Here is a 20,959-nt window from a genome sequence, read left to right on the forward strand (position 1 = left end):
TATCTGACTTTCTAATTAAAAGAAAAAATCATTAACATTTCCATATGAACTGCTTGCTTTAAAATAGCTGTTACTGTGAAAGGGAGTTCTTCAGCAGTGCCATGTAGTGGGCAAGAGCCGATGTCTGTCTAACAGTTTATACTACGTTGTTTCTACCTACGCCATCCTTAGGCCCGGATTCCCATTACCAAAACACTGGCTTTGTGACTTCTCTCAGTCCTTGAAACATAGGATATTAAGATTTATTTGAACAGGAGAGTCAGGGCCCCCAGCGTAATGCCTCAGTGGATAAATACTTACCTTGCAGACACTAGGATACCATATGGACACTGGTTGCGGTCCCATCCACTCCACTTCCTTTCCAGCTCCCTGCTTCTGGCTTGAGAAAGCAGTAGAGGATGGTCCAAGGCCTTGGGACCCTGCACCCACATGGGAAACCCAGAGGAGGCTCCTGGGCATCTTAGCTTGAGAAAGCTCAGCTCCGGCTGTTGGCAGTCATTTGGGGAGTGAGCCAGCGGACAAAGGATCTTTTTGTCTCTCTTCTCTGTAAATCTGCCTTTCCACTAAAAATAAATCTTTAAAGAAAAGGAGAGTCTGGCCTGGCCTGGTGGCCTAGCGGCTAAAATCCTCGCCTTAAATGCGCTGGGATCCCATATTGGCGCTGGTTCTAATCCTGGCAGCTCCACTTCCGATCCAGCTCCCTGCTTGTGGCCTGGGAAAGCAGTTGAGGATGGCCCAAAGCCTTGGGACCCTGCATCCATGTGGGAGACCTGGAGGAAGTTCCTGGCGCCTGGCTTTGAATTGGCGCAGCTCTGGCCATTGCAGTCACTTGGGGAGTGAATCTTCGGATGGAAAATCTTCCTCTCTGTCTCTCCTCCTCTCTGTATATCTGCCTTTCCAATAAAAATAAATAAATCTTTAAAAAGAAAAAAAAACGGAGATTCAGAGAGAAAGCAGTCTTCTATCCACTGGCTTACTCTCCACATGGCTGCAGGAGCCAGGGTTGCGCCAGGCTAGAAACCGAGAGTTCTTTCTGGGTCTCTTATAGGCCCCAAGCTGCTTCCATAGGTGCATTAGCAAGGAGCTGGACCAGAAGTAGAACAGACAGCATTGCAGGTGGTGGTTTAACATGCTGGCCCACAGCACTGACGCCAGTTGCCTGTTCAGAGGATAGCATTGAGAATAAGGTATTTCATTGGGGAGTATGCTGCTTTGTGAACCTGAATAGCTAATGTTAAACAGGGTATCTCACCCTTTCACTCCTGTTCGCTGAATCCCAAAGTGAAAGTAGTTGCCTATACATAGCTCAGATCCATTGGGAATATCTTACTCCACTTTGTACTCACCATGTGCTACAGTATATTGTAGTTGGCAAGTATGTTTTCTTTCCTGTTGGAATGTAAGGTCTTTGACAGTGGCAATCACATTTGATGAATCTTAGTATCCTCCGGTGCCTTGTCTCATGATAAACTTTCTATAATTATATATTGAATGAAACTTCTGGAATTTCTCAAACCCACCAGCATATTTCCTGTAGGGCTTTCCGTGGCAAAGAACCTTTGAACATTTCAGAGCCTCTGAAATATTTTGTATTTTTCTTTTTAAGATTTATTTATTTTTATTACAAAGTCAGATACACAGAGAGGAGGAGAGACAGAGGGGAAGATCTTCCGTCCGAGGTTTCACTCCCCAAGTGACCGCAACGGCCGGTGCGCACCGATCCGAAGCCGGGAACCTGGAACCTGTTCCGGGTCTCCCATTTGGGTGCAGGGTCCTAAAGCATTGGGCCATCCTCGACTGCTTTCCCAGGCCACAAGCAGGGAGCTGAATGGTAAGTGGGGCTGCCGGGATTAGAACCGGTGCCCATATGGGATCCTGGTGCATTCAAGGTGAGGCTTTAGTTGCTAGGCCACGCCACCGGGCCTGGCCATGGGGATTAAAACTGGTGCCCATATGGGATTCTGGCGCATTCAGAGGGCTTTAACCACTACGCTATCTCGCTGGGCCTGCAATTTTGCTTTTCAAATGGGATTTCTTTCAGTTTAATCAGAAACAGATGTTATCAATGAAATATTCATGGGGTCAGCATTGGGTTGATTTTTTTGTGTAGATTTTATTTATTGGTATTTGACATACTAAAAATTAATATGAAAAAGTACTTACATCCTTTTCATTAGCTTTTAAGAGCTGTGATGTTATGTCATGTAACCTCTGAAAACTTGCATTTTTTACATAGATAACCATTTGAAAGAATGAGAGGGAATAAAGACAGATAATATCTTTTAGTTTTGCTATAAAAATAATCCTAACTTGAGGTACTCCCAGAAATCCTTTAGGAGCTACGTTTTGAAAACTGCTGCTTTACATAGAACATATAAATATTACATAATAAACATATATTACATAACTTTTTATTTTGTGTGTTAATGTTGTATTCTCCAATTTTTATCTACTAGATTTTTTTTAAGATTTATTTATTTTTATTGGAAAGACAGATATACAGAGAGGAGAGACAAAGAGGAGGGTCTTCTGTCTGGTGGTTCACTCCCCCAAGCGGCCGCAATGGATGCAGCTGAGCTAATCCAAACCAGGAGCTTCTTCCAGGTCTCCCATGTGGGTGTGGGTGCAGGGTCCCAAAGCTTTGGGCTGTCCTTGGCTGCCTTCCCAGACCACAAGCAGGGAGCTGAATGGGAAGCAGGGTCCTTATGGGATCCCAGCACATTCAAGGCAAGGACTTTAACCGCTATGCTATCTCTTTGGGCCCTAGATGTTTATTGTGTAAGCATTAAGTTAAGCCCTATTACAGGATAAATCATTTTCCCCAAGCCATTTATAATACCAGTGACTGGGATATGAAGCAAAATATATAATATAACATTTGAGAAGGCTAAGGAAATGAAATTACAGTGACTTGGGAATAATTAGAATTAAATCAAACCATGGCACTGGCTGGTAGTACAAGGAAGGGCAAATGTGTTCACTTAGGGCAGAAACAAAGTAGAGCCAGCCAAGTAAGATGAACTTGCTAGGGGGATGTGGTCTGAAGTTCTGACTGCTATAGGAAACTGATAGATGATGCTGATCTTCAGGAGCCTGGCATGCTGTACTCACCAGCAGAACCTTTGTTTGGTTGACTATAGATTTCTTTGACAGGCTCTAAAGAGAAGAATGATATGATCAGAGTTGCAGTTTTTTTTAAATGACTTCTTTGATTTCTTTGAGAGGCAGAATTATACTAGGGGCAAAAAGACAAAGAGAAGCCCTTCCATCTGCTTGTTCCCTCCCCAAGTTGTCACAACAGCTCAGGCTGGGCCGAAGCCAGAAGTTTCATGCAAATCTCCTACTTGGGCGCAGGGGCTCAAGCACTTGGGTCATCTTTTTTTTTTTTTTTCTTTAATATTCATTTATTCATTAATTACATTGCATTACATGACACATAGGTACTGGGATTCCCCCCCCCTTCACCCCAAACCCTTCCCCCATCATGAATTCCTTCACCTTGATGCATAACCACAGCTCAAGTTCCGTTGAGATTCCCTAATTAAAAGTTTACACCATACAGAGTCCAGCATCCCACTTGTCCAGTTCAAGTTCAACGGCCTCTTAGGGAGGCCCTCTCAGGTTTGTAGGCAGAGCCAGCAGAGCATCACCTCGATCAATTAGAAGCTCCAACATATCATCAGCAACAGTCCAGGTATGATGAGGCTGGTGCAGAGTCCACTGATTGACATAGTCCGTCTTAGGGTTTCCCCTTGTCCAGTTTTCCGCTGCAAGCATAAAGCTGAGGTGGTTGATTCATCTACTCCATTTTCCATCTTTTTTTGATTAATGCTTTGATTCCTCCATTTTGTTCAGGGGAATCCCCCTAAAAAAAACTTTGAGGCATTCCCAGTCCAGGCTCCTACATGTACTACTAGTAAGCACAGTGCCCGCCACCGTCCATCACTCTGATCAGCTGATGGTTTTAACCCCTGGGTTGGTTCTCTTCTGAGCCCCGACCTCTATTGGAACCAATGAGTGTCGCATCTCTCCCCGGCTCTGCCCATCACACTCTCGTCCCTCACCTAAACCAGTGGGAGGAGTGCTGGTCGGGTGTTGCATTCCCTACTAGCACAGGCCATTTCACCTTGGCATTTTGTGTTTTGTACTGTTTTTTTTTTTTTTTTTTTTTTTTTTTTTTTATCGCAACCAAACCCGGCCAGGCCCCCACACAGTTTCAGCACTCGGATTTGCCAGTGGATGACGTGAACCGACTCAGCCTGGTCTGCCCCAACCCGAGCCAAGTGTATTCCAGTGGGTCACATTCCAAAGCCTCTTCTGGGTTATTTACCTCCATGCTTCTTGCGTTTATTCGTAGAGTCAGTGTCCTGTCAGAGGAACTGTTCAGGTTCCTCCCTCCGACTCCTTCATGGTGTCGGGCTTCACGCATTCCAGCAGGTCCTTTGGCCAGCTCCGCTCTTCAATCCATTCTGGTTCCTGCTGTTGAGAGTTTCAGCCCAGCCACGGCTCGTCCATACCCACGCATATCTCATATATGGCTCAGATGGGGTTGAGGCCTAGCCGAGCCCATCCAACGTCTATCCTGGTCCTCCGGAGCACCAAACTGTGCTGTGGTCTAATCCGGCATGGTGCGTCAAAGCCGAATTGATATTTGTGCCAAGGGATTACAACTGTGACCCGACCAGAACTCAGCCTCCCTCCAGTTCCTGTGCCCCTTAGTGGTAGGCTCCATGCAGCCAAGGCCTCCACCACGCTCTCCAACCAGGCCTGTTGCCAGCCAGTGTTAACTATGCCAGAGGTTGCTCTGGTCAGCCCAGAGGGCCCTATAGACTGTCATACCTCCTGCATAGACTCCACCGGCCCTTCTAAACTGTCCAATGGGGTCAGAGTGTCAGGGGATTGGTCCACGCATGCCTCACACATTCTAGCCCCGAGTATGGTTCTTGAATGCCAGTCAGTGTCATAGTAATGCCTTCTGTGACCCCTCTGCTGATCCCTCATCCTATCAGGTAATGGGGCATCCTGCTGGACAAGCCCGGAATTTTGCCTTTTAAGTGAGCTGATGTTGGCGATCGGCACTATAAAGTGACTACAGGTTCTTCAGAGGAAGATTAAATGCCGTTGAAAAGCTTAAGGACTAATACATATTCTCAGAGTACTGTGGGTTCAGCACGGAGCGTCTGATGCAGCATATCAGAGAAACCAAATTCCAGAACTTCCTGGCCAGGCGGCCAGCAGGCGAAGCCTGGCGCCAAATGGCGCACTGGCCGCCCGAGAGCCTCGCACCCCATGTACCTGCGCAGGTGGTGGAAAGCTTGGCTGTGTTAGGCTGGAATCGTGGCAGGGACCCTCGCACCCGGGCCGCATGGCGTCCCGGGGCCAAGCTGCTTGGGCCCCCGCCTGGATCGAGCACTTGGGTCATCTTATGTTGCTTTCCCAGGTGCGTTAGCAGGGAGCTAGTGATCAGAAGTGAAGCATCCATGACTGAAACTTATGACAAGATGGATACCAGTTGGTAATTTTACCTGCTATGCTGCAATGCGGACCCCCCAAAGCTGTCGTTTATGATGTCCTAAGAGTATTCCAAGAGTAGGAAAAAGCAGGTGACAGACATGATGTTTATACATTTAGTATTGCAGGGCCCAGCATGGTAGCCTAGTGGCTGAAGTCCTCACCTTGCATGCACTGGGATCCCATATGATACTATATCGACAGCCCCACTTCCCACCTAGCTCCCTGCTTGTAGCCTGGAAAAGCAGGCTACAAAACCTTGGGACCTTGCATGCATGTGGGAGACCTGGAAGAGGCTCCTGACTCCTTGCTCCTGGCTTTGGATTGGCTCAGCTCCGGCCATTGCAGCCACTTGGAGAGTGAATCAATGGACAAAAGATCTTCCTCTCTATCTCTCCTCCTCTCTGTATACCTGACTTTCCAATAAAAAGTAAATAAATCATTAATTAATAAATTTAGTAGTGCAGGTGGTGATGATGAGAAGCTGGGGTCAGAACTGGCATGATAAAGTCTTATTAATCTACAGATACTCAAGATAACTTTGTCAACAGCCAAAATGGATACTGGGAAATGGATTCAACAGCAAAAGCCACAACTTTGCTTTTCTGTTATAAGATCATGTGTTTTCTTTGAAATAAGTTGTATATATTAAGTATCAGCCAGTGACTTGAGCACAGCTGGAGCGTAGAGGTGTGTGGGAGGACATTGTGACCCTAGAAGGTCAGCGAGCACAGGATTACAGTTGATTGGATAATATTTGTATGATAAACAACTGAATGGAAGTCTTGTGTGTGACTGATTGGATATCCTTTGCATGAGAACAAATGAATGGCTACCTTTTGTATACCTGATGAGATAACATTTGTGTAAGAACAGTTGAGTGGGAAGTAATATACAAGGCAAAAGGACTTCCAAGCTAAGGCATAGAAACAGTTGATGGTTCTGTTGATGAACTAAGTATCTCTACCCTAATCCTGTATGACTCTCAGCATATAAAGTCTGTTGCCCCTAATAAATTTTGGCTATTGGTCATCAGTCAGTAGTCCATGCGTGTTATTATCGGCTCCGTGCACCAAGTCCATCGCTGCAGGACAGCGACAGAGGTGTGAGAGCAGAAGGCACATAGCAGGAACTGTCCTCCTTCAACCTATGATTGTTCTTTCTTGCAGTTTCTCCTTTCCTCTTGGGCCGGGCACTTTGGGCTGCCAGTCGGTTCACTGTGGCAATGTCCCCTGAGCTGATCCAGCAGTTCCTGCAGGCAACCGTTAGTGGTCTTCATGAGACACAACCCCCCTCCGTCCGAATCTCTGCTGTGAGAGCCATCTGGGGGTGAGTATGCTACTTCGAGGCAATAAGACCTGTTGGATGAAAGCTGACTGAGGCTAACAACCCCCAGCACAGTGCTCTCCAGATTGTTGTGTTCCCCGGACGTCTCTGTTCAGGTTCTCTGAGGATAGATGTTAGGACAGGGAAAGAAGCACAAGGGCCACAGGGCTTCCAGAAGATGCCCTCTCCCTTTGCGTCTCATTCTTTTCTGTTTACTGTAGGACTAGAGCTATCCAAGCCGTCTCCCTTTCACTGAGAGGTAAAGCACCTGAGGCTTGAAGTTGACTCAGTAATTGTTTGCTTACAGTCCTGCCCAGACCAGGAGAACAGTGGTGCTTTGAGGAATATTGTAAGATTCAAACTTAGGCTTTCCAATGGAATCCTCAACACTAGAAACAAAATTCCTCTTCCACCTTCCTGCCCCATCTTTTTGCCTTTCGAGGCAGGACTGAAATGCCATGTATTATGTTATGTTTTTACTGCTATAGTATCTGCATTTACTAATGTTATTACCATGAGTAGAGACCCCTCTTTGCACTGTGTAGAACAGATGTTTGTCTATAAAATAAAGAACTTCCTCACTGATGAAACACAAAAGAATAAGATCTGGCTAGCTAATACAGTCTGATATCTCACACTGTACATTCTGCAACGTAAAGTCACTGTGAATCCTTAAATTGGAGCTGTATAGAGGGATAGTGAGGATAAGGCACAACTGACTACTGTCATGGAAATGGATTCAAAACTCAGTCTAAGGACTTGAGAGGTAACCAAGACTGAGCACCACATCAGTTGTTCAGAAGCTAGACTAGAGCAGGCTGATCTTGAAAATCAAGGCATGGTGGAACAAAAATCATAAAGCCCATGCATAAATCTGAGACTAGAACCCATTATTTCATTGGGCGTTGTGGATCTTTGCCAGTTGACAAAATAGGGCTATAAAATACTTCACACCAAAAATTAAGAAACACCATTTATAGGGCCCGGCGGCGTGGCCTAGCGGCTAAGATCCTCGCCTTGAACGCCCTGGGATCCCATTTGGGCGCTGGTTCTAATCCCGGCGGCTCCACTTCCCATCCAGCTCCCTGCTTGTGGGCTGGGAAAGCAGTTGAGGACGGCCCAATGCATTGGGACACTGCACCCGCTTGGGAGACCTGGAAGAGGTTCCAGGTTCCTGGCTTCGGATCGACACAGCACCGGCCCGTTGCGGCTCACTTGGGGAGTGAATCATCGGACGGAAGATCTTCCTCTCTGTCTCTCCTCCTCTCTGTGTATCTGACTTTGTAATAAAATAAATAAATCTTTAAAAAAAAACACACACACCATTTATTAAGTGGGTACTGAGGACCAAGTTTCTCTGCCAGGTTCTTCTAACTCATGGTTAAACTGTTTTTATTGCTTCTTGACTTATGCCAGTCTAGCAAAACTAAAAGTAAAGACAGACTATATTAATAACTGTGTCCTCTTGGACATGGATGAGATGCAGCACTCGATCGTATTTGTAGATTGAATAAAAAGTAAAGACAATGGGACTATTACAAAAAGCTGAAAGCCTTATAGATAGTGCCACCAATTTTATAAGTATGTGTAGATTATTTGTGTAAATTAATCTCATTTAAGTTTGAAGTAATCTCCCATTAAATATTAATTGTATCAAAAAAATATTTAAAAAACACTACTTGGAAATGAAATGGTAAAACTATATAAACATCTAGGAATGCGACTAACAGTCTGAGGACTCAGCATTTAATTAAATCATTTGATAATTTGGATGTGATGCTAGGTCTTGGATCTGCTTCAAAACAGAAAGGGAAAAGCATAAAATTTTTAAGCAAACCCTGAAGATCAAAGCAGAAGCATTGCTAATGTTTCTGTAATGTGCCACAGAGAGATGGAACCGCATAACTAAGTTTTGGGAGTAGCTTCGTAAAGCTTCACCTATAAATGTTGTACCATGGGAACTTGATTGGAAAATCAGGACATGAGAGATGTGCCTTTGAGCTGTTCTTGTTTGCCTGTTGCTGCAGTTACTGTGACCAACTGAAAGTCTCGGAGAGCACACACGTGCTCCAGCCCTTCCTGCCCAGCATCCTTGACGGCCTAATCCACCTGGCAGCCCAGTTCAGCTCAGAGGTCCTCAACCTGGTGATGGAGACCTTGTGCATTGTTTGCACAGTGGATCCCGAGTTCACAGCCGGCATGGAGAGCAAAATCTGCCCCTTCACCATCGCCATCTTCCTGAAATACAGTAATGGTGAGCCGGCAGGACGGCATGTTGCTGAGATGTGCCAGTGAGTGGGTGGTGGTTGGTGGGTTCAGGTGACAGCTTCCTTCCCTGGCTGTGATGGGCTTAAGCAGCCTGAGAACAGAATACAGAAACACTATAGGCATAGCAGCTTTAGAGAGGACAGCACCTGTTCTGTGACACTGATGCTCTAATGAGGCGTGCAGGAAAGGTGCAAGTGAAAGACTTGGCAGGCCAGAGGTAGAATTCAGAGTAATGTTAATGGTAACTGAAGAGGAAATTAACCAGCTAAAGGAGCAGCTTTCTGAAAGAAGGCATGTGAAACTGTAATTTAGAAAAGGGATGTAAAGAAACAAAGACACATTTCTTTTTAAGATTTATTTTTATTTGAAAGTCAAGGGTCCAGCGCTGTGGCCGAGCAGCTAAAGTCCTCGCCTTGAACGCACCAGGATCCTGCATGTGCGCCGGTTCTAACCCTGACTCCACTTCCCATCCAGCTCCCTGCTTGTGGCCTGGGAGAGCAGTCGAGGACGGCCCAATGCTTTAGGATCCTGCACCCATGTGGGAGACCTGGAGGAGGTTTCAGGCTCCTGGCTTTGAATTGGCACAGCACCGGCCGTTGTGGTCACTTGGGAAGTGAACTGTCGGACAGAAGATCTTCCTCTCTGTCTCTCCTCCTCTCTGTATATCTGACTTTGTAACGAAAATTAAATAAATCTTTAAAATAAACAACAAAAGCCAAGTTACACAGAGTGGAAATAAAAATCTTTCATCTGCTAGTTCATTCTCCAGATGTCCAAAATGACCAGAGCTGATTTGATCTGAAACCAGGAGCTTCCTCTGGGTCTCTCAGGGGTGCAGGAACCCAAGGATTTGGGCCATTTTAGGCTGCTTTCCCAGGTGCATCAGCAAAGAGCTGGATTGAAAGTGGAGCAGCCAGGACTGGAACTGGTCCTTCATGTGGAATTTGAGCTCATATGGACAGAGGCTCAGCCTGCTATGCACAGTACTAACCCCAAGAAAGGCATATTTATAAACAAAGGTGTTGATCATGTCTATCTTATAATAGGAAAAATTTGGAAATAATTTTTAAAAGATTAATTCTATAAAATAAAGTATGAGAGTACTTCAAAAAAGTTTGTGAAGAGACAGGTTTTGTGTAGTGCTGGTTAAGCTGCTTGGGCTACCCAGTCATGCCCTGACTCTTCTTATTCCAACATGACTTTCCGCTAATGCATTTGGGAGACCGATAGGTGATAGCCCAAGTGCATGGGTTCCTGTCTCCTATGTAGAAGACTGGGATAGAGTCACTGGATTCTAGCTCTGGGCTGGCCCAGTCCCAGCTGTACAGGTATTTGGAGAAAGAGCCAGCAGATGGAAGGTACCTCTATCTCCTGCCCACCCCCCACGCCATATCTGTGGCTGTGCGTTTTTGTTGTTGTATTTTGTGTTTTTAATTGAAAGGCAAGATCACAAAAAGATTCTTCCCACTGGCTTATTCCCCTAATAGCAGTAATAGCTGGGACTGGGCGGATCTGAGGCCAGAAGCCCAGAGCTCCATCCAGGTCTCCAAGGTGGGTTTGGGCCCAAGGACTTAGATCATCCTCACAGTTTTCCTGGAGTATTATCAGAAAACCAAATCGGATGTGGAGGAGCCATAGCTCATACCAGCACTCTGTGATATGCTGGCTTAACCCACTGCACCACAGTGATGGTCCTGGCATGGCCTTGCAAAGAAAGAAAGCTTTAGTATCTATTTTTTAAAGAGTTATTTGTTTAAAACACATAGTTTATAAAGAAAATGAAAAGAGAGACACAGATCTTCCATCCACTGGTTCACTCTCCAGTTGGCCATAACAGCAGGAGCTAGACCAGATCCAAGCCAGGAACTTCTACTGTGTCTCCCATTTGGGTTACAGGAGCCCAAGGTCTTGGGCCATCTTTCACTGCTTTCCCAAGCATCTTAACAAAGAGCTGAATCAGAAGTAGAGCAGGTCGCGGACTCAAAAACCAGGACCATGTGGGATGTTAGCATTGTAGTCAGCAGCTTTTGGGATGGGGGGGCGCGGAGTCAGAATTACAGACAGCAAAAGAGACAGGAAAGATCTTCTGTGCGCTGGTTCACTCCTCTAGTGGCCTCAGTAGCTGGAGCTGAGGCGATCTGAAGCCAGGAGCCTTCTCCAGATCTCCTACATGGGTGCAGGGTCCCAAGGCTTTCAGCTGTCCTCAACTACTTTCCCAGGCCATAAACAGAGAGTTGGATGGGAAGTGTAGCAGCCAGGACACAAAATGTGCCCATATGGGATATTGACAGGTGCAAGGCAAGGACTTTAGCCGCTAGGCTACCAAACCAGGCCTATAGGCAACAGGCAACAGCTTTATACACTTCACCACAGTGTCTACCCCAGAAGGAAGTTTTTTTTAAAAAGTAGGGATCAGTAAGATGGCTCAGCATGTTAATGCTTCACCGTGTAGTGCTGACATCCCATATGCATTTCCTGGTTGTTCCACTTCTAATGCCGCTCTTTGCTAATGGCCTAGGGAAAACAGTGGATAATGGCTCAAGTACCTGGGTCCCTGCAGCCATGTGGGAGACCTGGAGGAAGCTCCTGACTTCAGCCTGACCCTACCCTAGCTCTTGTGGTCAGTTGGAAATTGGACCACTAGATGGAAGATATATATCTCTCTCTCTCTCTGTAACTCTTTCAAATCTTCTAAAAAGGAGGGAAAATTGAAAAGTAACATTTTAGGGCCCGGCAGTGTAGCCTAGTGGCTAAAGTCCTCGCCTTGAACACGCCGGGATCCCATATGGATGGCGGTTCTAATCCCGGCAGCTCCACTTCCCATCCAGCTCCCTGCTTGTGGCCTGGGAAAGCAGTCAAGGACGGCCCAAAGCCTTGGGACCCTGCAGCGGCGTGGGAGTCCCTGGAAGAAGTTTCAGGTTCCTGGCGCAGCACCAGCCGTTGCACTCACATGGGGAGTGACTCATTGGACGGAAGATCTTCCTCTCTGTCTCTCCTCTCTGTATACCTGACTTTGTAACAAAAATAAATAACTCTTTAAAAAAAAAAAAGAAAAGTAACATTTTAGTACAGATTTTTATTTTTTATTGGGAATGCAGATCCAATTTACAGAGAGGAGAGACAGAAAGATCTTCCATCCGATGGTTCACTCCCCAAGTAGCCACAATGGCCAGACTGAACCAGTCTGGAGTCAGGCTGCCACTAGGTTGCAGGGTCCCAAGGCTTTGGGTCATCCTCGACTGCTTTCCCAGACCACAAGTAGGGAGCTGGATGGGAACTGGAGCAGTTGAGACACGAATTGGCACCCATATGAAATCCTGGCACATGCAAGACAAGGATTTAGTCACTGAGCTGTTATGCTGGGCCCTAATGCAAATATTTTGAAATCCATGCTCAGATATTAATGCACTTGTTTTTATGACCTTTTTGAAAACCTCTTTTATGCATGGATTTCAAAGAAAAAAATGTTTTTTAGCTTAGCATTACTTGCTCAGTGCCTCTATCCTTGACTTGCATGCGTCAAGAATCCCATATGGGTGCTGGTTCATATACTGTCTGCTCCACTTTCCTTCCAGCTTCCTGTTTGCAGCCTGGAAAAGCAGTAGAGGATGGCCCAAAGTCTTGGAACTCTGTGCTTCCATGGGAGACCCAGAAGATGCTCCCGGCTCTTGGATTCAGATCAGCTCAGCTCTGAACATTGCAGTCACTTGGGGAATGAACCAGCTGTTGGAGGATCTTTCTCTTCCTCCTTCTCTTTGTAAATCTGCCTTTTTAAATAAATAAATATTTTTTTAGGAAAATTAAAGATCGTCTTAAAGATACATTTATGTGTTTGAAAGACAAAAAGCAAAACCAACAGAGAAAGTGATCTTTATTCTCTTGGTCTATTCCCCAAATGATTGCAACAGCAAGAGCAAAGATCTCCATCTTCATCTCCCACATAATGGCAGGAGCCCAAATAATTAAGATATCATAATGCTGCTATCCCAGGTTCATTAGTAGGGAATTGGATCAGAAGGAAATGAGCTGGGATTTGAACCAGCTCTCTCACATATGATGCCAGCATTGCTGATGGGGATTTAACCTGATAAACCATCGTGCTGGCCTTTTCTCTTTAAAAAAAAAAAAATTTTTTTTTTTAATTTTCATTATTGTGTGCTTAAGAGGCAGAACAAAAGGAAAACAGTTCTGTCCACCAATTTACACCCAAAAACTCACCAGGACTGGGCCAGACCAAAGCCAGAAGCCATTAATCGCATCTGTCCCATATGGGTGGCCGAGACCCAAGGGCTTGAGCCAGAATGGAAGCAGAGAAACCAGATCTGGAGCCACGCACTCTCATGTGGGATGTGGGCATTCCAGAGGAATACTTAAAATTACTGGACAGTACTTACATTATTTAAGTGACAAAACAGTTTTCAAAAAAAAAAAAAATTCCATGAAATATGAACTGAGTTTGGGTTTTTGTTTTAGAAGAGAATGTATATTGATATGTAGGTAGATAATACCTGTTACAGGTAGATAAAGAGGGAGCTCTAGGGCCCAGCGCAGTAGCGTAGTGATTAAAGTCCTCGCCTTGAACGCACCGGGATCCCATATGTGCACCAGTTCTAATCCTGGCAGCTCCACTTCCTTCCAGTTCCCTGCTTGTGGCCTGGGAAAGCAGTTGAGGACAGCCCAAATCCTTGGGACCCTGCACCCGCGTTGGAGACCCAGAAAGAAGTTTCTGATTCCTGGCTTCAGATTGTCTCAGCTCCAGCTGTTGCAGCCACTTGGGGAGTGAATCATTGGATGGAGAATCTTCCTCTCTGTCTCTCCTCCTCTCTGTACATCTGCCTTTCCAATAAAATAAATAAATCTTTAAAAAAAAAAAAAAAAAAAGAGGGAACTCTATGAAGCTCGAGGAAATATGAAGTAGAAAGAGTCAGAAAAAGATGTTCATCCAGTGGTTTCCTCCCCAGGTGGCCACAACAGCCAGGGCCAGGCCAGGCTGAAGTCAGGAGTTTCCTGTGGGCCTCCCAAATGGGTGCCAGCACCCAAACAGTTGGGCCATCTTCCTCTGCTTTTCCCATGCTGTTTGCAGGAAGCTGGATCTAAAATGCAGCAGCCAAGACGTGAATCGGTGCCCATGTGGAATTTTGACATTACAGACAGTGGCTTTATCTATTATACCCACAAATTTTCTTACATACCCTCTTCTTGATTTCTTTTTATTGGAAAGTCAGGTATACAGAGAGGATCTTCCATCCACTGATTACTGCCCAAATGGCTGCAAAAGCTAGAGCTGAACTGGTCCAAACCCAGGCACCTGGAGCTTCTTCCAGATCTCCAACGCGGGTGCAGGGTCCCAAGGCTTTGGGCCGTCTTTGACTACTTTCCAGGCCACAAGCAGAAAGCTGTATGGGAAGCGGAGCTACCAGAATTAGAACCAGCACACATGTGGGATCCCGAGGCGTTCAAGGCGAGCACTTTAGCTGCTAGGCTACCATGCTGGGCCCCACATACTCTTAAGTAAAACAGATTCGGCTGAAGTCCTGTGTCTTCACAAGGCTTTAGTTTTTGAGAGTTTCACCTTCTGCTCCAGAAATGGCTTTGGGTTCTTCCTATCTATGGTATCCACCCCCAGAAGGTGGTGTAGGCAAAAGACAGTGTTTAGGCAGTTTTTTTAAACTTTCGTGTCTTGTTGATAGCATATCAGTAAAGCTTTTTTCAATTTTATTTATTTACTTATATGAAAGAGTAACAAAAAGAATAAATTATCTCCTGCCTTCTGGTTCATTCCCTAAATGCCCACAATAGCCAGGGCTGGGCCAGACCCTAGCCAGGAGCCTAGAGCTGCAACCAAGTGTCTCACAGGAGTGCCAGTGTCTGCTGCCTCCCAGAGTTCCCGTGGTGGTCAGGAAACCGTATTAGAAGTGGAGCTTGACCCCAGGCACTCTGAAATGGGATGCAGGTGTCTTGAGCAGAAGTTTAACCTGTTGTGAGTAAGACTTTTCTTAAGTGTTTGGTTTTGTAATCAATCCGTGTTTCATAAGAGTAAAGACCAGAAAGATTTGTCCCAGTTGAGGGGAGAGTAGGTGGGGCTAGATGAAGTGACTGTTAATGACCAGTCCCTGAGTTAAAGACACACATACCACGCCATGTGGAGATTTGTTCTCTCTCCTGTTCTTTCACATTATTTGTGTGACCCTGCTAGATGTCAGTTTGTAATGTATGAATGCTGTAGACATTAACACGCTAGTCGGTGTTAACCAAGCATGAGCATCTTTCAGTCAGGAGCAGTTGTAGGCCACCGGCAGGGCCCACTTCACGTTGTCTTACTCACCACAGATCCTGTTGTGGCCTCACTGGCTCAGGACATCTTCAAGGAGCTGTCCCAGATTGAAGCCTGCCAGGGCCCCATGCAGATGAGGCTCATCCCTACCCTGGTTAGCATCATGCAGGCTCCGGCAGACAAGATCCCTGCGGGACTCTGTGCGGTGAGTGGCTATGAGAATTGGGGGATACCAGACTTCTGTGCCCACGAGGACCATGGGCTTGCCTGAGGCTTCAAGAAAATAACCTCTTATTCTAGAAGTGTCTTCAGCAACTTGGCCTGAGCGCCACCATTACACAGTAGCACCAGGTAGATCACCCAGCTGTCTTCACCCACTGCCGTGCACTGCCCATTGCTATGGCTGCTCAAGGAATAAACTGTTGAGGAGCCACGAGCCCTCTACCTCCCAACTGTTGCATTTGTTGGGGGCCCCTGCCTTCCAATATTGAGCTTTTCTTCAAGTTGCTGTGTTGTATCTCCCTAGCAAGGGCTTGGTTCGGGCATCCCCACCTCCGAGGCAGTTCTGACCGTCCTCTTTCCCTCTTTCTTCAGACAGCCATTGACATCCTGACCACAGTGGTGCGGAACACAAAGCCTCCTCTCTCCCAGCTCCTCATCTGTCAGGCTTTCCCCGCTGTGGCTCAGTGCACCCTCCACACTGATGATAATGCCACCATGCAGGTAACTAGCGCGAGGCGACCTGAGCTGGGAGACAGTTCCTCACTGTGGGCTTAGGGGAGGCTGGATTGCCTGGCGAGTCATTTTTCTTTCAACACCAAAAAGACCAAGGGAGAGTTCAGGCTGCTGTAGCCAAACCTGGTGTGCTTTGTGGTGTGTTACAAAGAATGGATGCTGGACATCCTGCCGTCTGCCTGGGGGCCATAAAATAGTCTTGAGACAACTCTGTTTATGGAGGCAGCAAGGTGATCAGCCTCAGCAAGGGGAGGAATGCCCGAGTATTCTTTCTGTTCTAGTTTCTTGGTGAGTTAGTTACATTTTCAGGTCTTGCTACTGCAGTTGACTATAAAAATCATGGGAGCTTGCCACAGAATGTTGGTGGGCTCGCAAGTCCCGGGTGAATGATGATTTATGTAAGTTGTCTTTGCGCCCACAAAGAGAGGCCCGGATCAGGACCATAGTTAGATCTTCATGGTTACAATTGGCACTTAGGGGTGGCTGGTTGGATAAAGGGAGGTTTGAGTTGTGCTCATCCCTAACACCAGTATTGGGAGCTGCTGAGGCTCGCCACCCTCAGGAGGCCCCAAGCCTGGGAGAAGCACATCTAAACACTCGGATGAGGGGCCCCAAGCCTGGGACCCCTGGCACTCCTGTCTTTGCCTCCTCTCTCCCCAGAATGGCGGTGAGTGCCTGCGAGCCTACGTGTCAGTGACACTGGAGCAGGTGGCCCAGTGGCATGATGAGCAGGGCCACAATGGGCTATGGTACGTGATGCAAGTGGTGAGCCAGCTGCTGGACCCCCGGACCTCCGAGTTCACTGCGGCCTTCGTGGGCCGCCTCGTCTCCACGCTCATCTCCAAGGCCGGGCGGGAACTGGGGGAGAATCTGGACCAGATTCTCCGTGCCATCCTCAGTAAGATGCAGCAGGCCGAGACCCTCAGCGTCATGCAGGTGAGCGTGGCAGCAGGCCACACCGCCCATTCCAGTGGGTGTCCCTGCACTTCAGGGTGTGGGGTTTCTCTGCCATCCTTTTGAAACACTGAGGTAAAATGGAATCAGTACTAACCCACAGAACATGGAGAAGAAAATCTCCGTGCTTTCCAGCGCATGGCCTCTGTAAGTGGCCAGCCCATCCCCACTCTTCCCCTGCAGTCTGTGAGCACCCTTCCCCTGAATCCATGTCCTTGTTGTCTCCTAGTCTCTCATCATGGTGTTCGCTCATCTGGTGCACACCCAGCTGGAGCCCCTCTTAGAGTTTCTGTGCAGCCTCCCTGGCCCCACTGGCAAGCCTGCCCTGGAATTCGTGATGGCCGAGTGGACAAGCCGACAGCACCTCTTCTATGGACAGTATGAGGGCAAAGTCAGGTAGGCCCTGTCTTCCTTCCCAACCACCCGCCCCTATATAGTTGTCTTCTGACTCACTGCGTGGATTTTTATTTCACACATCAGACTGCCTGTTTTAGTCCCTTTCTCCTCTTCTTCGTTGCTGATTTTTTTTTTTTTTTTTTTTTTTTAAGATTTGTTTATCTGAAAAGCCTCAGAGCAACATAGGAGAAAAACAAAGAGTTTCCATTTGCTGATTCCCCAAATGACCACAGCTGTTAGGGCTGGGCCAGGCTGAAACCAGCAGCCAGCAACTCCATCCAGTTCACCCACATGGCTGTAGGGCCAAGCGTTTGGCTGTCCTCCACTGCCTTCCCAGGCATAATACCAGGATCTGGATCAGAGCCAAAGTAGTCTGATAGGATATGCTGGCATTACAAGCAGCTACTTAACTCACTGCACTACCATGCCAACCCCTAATTTGTGTGTTTGAATAGCTGCCATGTTGAAATCCCCAGAACAACCAACACTGGTGGGCTAGATCTCTGTGATCTCTATGGGTCAGATGCCTCCTCTGCCAGATGATGCCCCTTTAGCCGCCAGCCTTCTGACTTTGTTTCCTGGACCTCATCCCAGGGTCCTCAGCACTTCGTTGTAGTTTATGGTGTGGACAGCTCGTGTGTGACAGCCTACTCTGACTTTATTTAAGAACAGATATCCTCCACCCCATTTTTATTGGGACACTTGTCCTTCCTGCTTCCTACCTCGTGTTCCCACCTTGAGTGAGGAATCATGTCTTATCCCCTGGTTGCTGTCGCCTTGGTGAGCGCGAGCTGACCTTTCCTGCCCTCCCCCACCAGCTCCGTGGCACTCTGCAAGCTCCTGCAGCACGGCATCAATGCCGACGACAAACGCCTTCAGGACATCCGGGTGAAGGGAGAAGAAATCTACAGCATGGATGAGGGCATCCGCACCCGCTCCAAGACAGCCAAAAGTGGGTGCCACGGCCTGCCCCCGTGCCCTCCCATGTTCCTCCTGGAGTAAAGGGCAGGGATGTACTGTGATCTGTATTTTTAAGGGAAAATGCTTAGTGGAGGCTCTAATGAAGGCGCACAACACCACAGGCTGATGGCGGCTCAGAATGTTTGGGTCCTTCCTATTGTTGAATCTTGACAGACTGATCCCAAGTACCAGAGGGCCCACCCAGCTTCCTGTTCTGTCAGAGCTTTACCATGTGGTCAGCATGCCTTTGTCACCAGCTGTCTTCAGCAGGCTCACAGGAGTGGGTATGGAGCTGTGGGTTTGTAATTGCTGCATACACTGGCTTGATCTCGGAGCTGCTCCCTGATGGAAGCCTATCTCCTGTAATCCGTGAGCCCTCAGCTCTCCTCACTACTGAGCTGGGCTGCACTCAGCAGTAGGCTTCTTTAGCTTTAGGCCACTTTTTGGTGACTAGGTCCTCCAGTCAGGAACAATGAGCAGAGGCACTGCGGAGGGCGTGGCCTCTGCCAGCAGAGAGCCCAGTGGCGGTCTAACTGGGCTAACTGTAGGCGTCTCCATTTCTCTCTAGACCCAGAGCGCTGGACGAACATTCCTCTGCTGGTCAAGATCCTGAAACTGATCATCAACGAGCTCTCCAATGTCATGGAGGCCAACGCCGCGCGCCAGGCCCCTCCTGCAGAGTGGAGTCAAGGTGCGCCAGGCCCTGGCTCCCGGAAACTTTTTTTTTTTTTCTCATTACCCAAATGTCTGCATTGGCTAGGGCTGGGCCCAGTCAAAACTAAGAGCTTTTTCCACAAGGTGGTAGGGTTCCAAACATTTGGGCCACTCATTAGATTAGCAGGGAGCTGGATCAGGAGTGGAAGAGCTGGAACACAAACCAGTGTGCTTCTGGGATGCTGGTGTCACAGGTAGAAGCTTCACTTGCTGTGCCACAACGCAAGACCCTCTCAGGAGGACAAGTCATAAGGTGTCAGGTTATCAGAGTGACTGTTACATCTCTGGGCTTGTAAGTTATATTATTGAATGGCTACACTGGCTGGCACTGTACTAGGCACATCAAGGGATGCTTTTCATATATCACCGGAGGCTGTGGGCAGGAGGCAGCCAGGAGACAAGCTGTTTCCCCTTAGCAGCCTCTTGGCGTTTTAGCTCCCTGTCAGAACTCTGGCGGCTCTTCCACTTGGACTTCCTGGGAGGATCCGGCCAGCCCCAGGGACTGCTGACCGCCTTGCAGGACCCCATGCTGCGGCCTGTTGCACTTCCAGGAGGGCAGTGTCTGTGTAGGTTCTAGGTGCTTTTCATCTCCAAGCAGATGACTCCAATGATATGTGGGAGGACCAGGAGGAAGAAGACGAGGAGGAGGAGGATGGCCTAGCTGGCCAACTTTTGTCAGACATTCTTGCTACAAGTAAATATGGTAAGCAATTTGGGAAGAGAACAGACAGGTGGAAGAAAGGGGAGAGGTGGGCCGACGAGGGAGTTCCCTGGAGCACGTGCCCCTTTGGCCTCAGCCATGTGGGGTGCATCCCCAGCCAGGGCCTGATGGCAGGGCTGGTGGTCCCGCCCTCACCTGCCCTCCTGTGGCTGTCTTGCAGAGGAGGATTACTATGAGGATGATGAGGAAGATGATCCCGACGCCCTGAAGGACCCTCTCTATCAGATTGATCTGCAGGTATGGCGTCCAGAGGAGTGACAGTGTCTCAAGCCACAGAAGTAGGACTATGGGCCCGGCTAGGGCTGTCAGGAGAGGCTCTGGGACCTCACACTCACTTTAACCCGGTGATGTGATCCAGCTTTGAGAAGCTGTGTTATCAGTCCTCAGGGGGGCGTATGAGATCAGACTTTGCAGAACTTTGTTTCTCTGGGATTTCCTTCCAGCTTGTACTTGCTAAACTAGATCCCAAACCGTGAAGAAGCTCTCCCTCAGGAAGTGGTATGTGTCTTAAGAGCCAGCATTCCCAGAATCACTTGGGGCTGGTTCTTAGCTAGAGCCCCAGGAGCTCTAGCTGACACTGCTCCCCATCTCCCCCCAGGCCTATCTCACAGACTTCCTCTGCCAGTTTGCCCAACAGCCCTGTTACATGATGTTCTCGGGCCACCTGAATGACAACGAGAGGCGGGTACTGCAGACCATTGGCATCTAGATGAGGAGCACTCTGTGCCGCTCTTCCCGCCCAGTGCAGACCACCCTGCAGCCCATGCTGGCCTTGAGACACACTGTCAACCCACAGTGACTCTGCAGAATGACACTGATAACGACTCAGACCAAGTCCACCAGTGCCATCACTTGGGAATTCTGGGAGAGCGGACAGCTCCCCAAGTACCCCAAGGAAAGCCCGTCTCCAGTCCTGCCTCTGACTCCTGGGACCCTCTGCTGGCTAGTCCACAACCATGGCTGCCTGGCAGGACTGTGTGCAAGGATTATTTTGCCCCATTGTGGGAGCACAGGAAGTCATGACCATTTATATTCTAGAACATACCGGACATCGGATGTGTTTGAATCCCGTTGAGCTGCCGCAGCACTTCCTGGCCTTC

The 20,959-nt window shown here is 47.8% G+C and overlaps 1 protein-coding gene across 2 annotated transcripts in view; it reads left to right on the forward strand.

Moving 5' to 3' along the window:
• The window catches only part of IPO9 (importin 9), a 50,051-nt gene extending 29,092 nt beyond the window's left edge, over positions 1–20,959 (forward strand). The window contains exons 14-24 of one of the 2 annotated variants that reach the window (XM_058668999.1): positions 6,681–6,840; positions 8,865–9,091; positions 15,436–15,584; positions 15,974–16,102; positions 16,775–17,050; positions 17,298–17,464; positions 18,283–18,416; positions 18,993–19,115; positions 19,737–19,841; positions 20,020–20,096; positions 20,458–20,959. In XM_058668999.1, the coding sequence (XP_058524982.1) occupies positions 6,681–6,840; positions 8,865–9,091; positions 15,436–15,584; positions 15,974–16,102; positions 16,775–17,050; positions 17,298–17,464; positions 18,283–18,416; positions 18,993–19,115; positions 19,737–19,841; positions 20,020–20,096; positions 20,458–20,568 (1,658 nt within the window). In that variant the 3' untranslated portion in view covers positions 20,569–20,959. The remainder of the gene's footprint in view (positions 1–6,680; positions 6,841–8,864; positions 9,092–15,435; positions 15,585–15,973; positions 16,103–16,774; positions 17,051–17,297; positions 17,465–18,282; positions 18,417–18,992; positions 19,116–19,736; positions 19,842–20,019; positions 20,097–20,457) is intronic. The other variant, XM_058669000.1, reaches the window with a different exon arrangement.

This window comes from Ochotona princeps, chromosome 10 (assembly GCF_030435755.1).
Source record: "Ochotona princeps isolate mOchPri1 chromosome 10, mOchPri1.hap1, whole genome shotgun sequence".
Lineage (NCBI taxonomy): Eukaryota > Metazoa > Chordata > Mammalia > Lagomorpha > Ochotonidae > Ochotona > Ochotona princeps.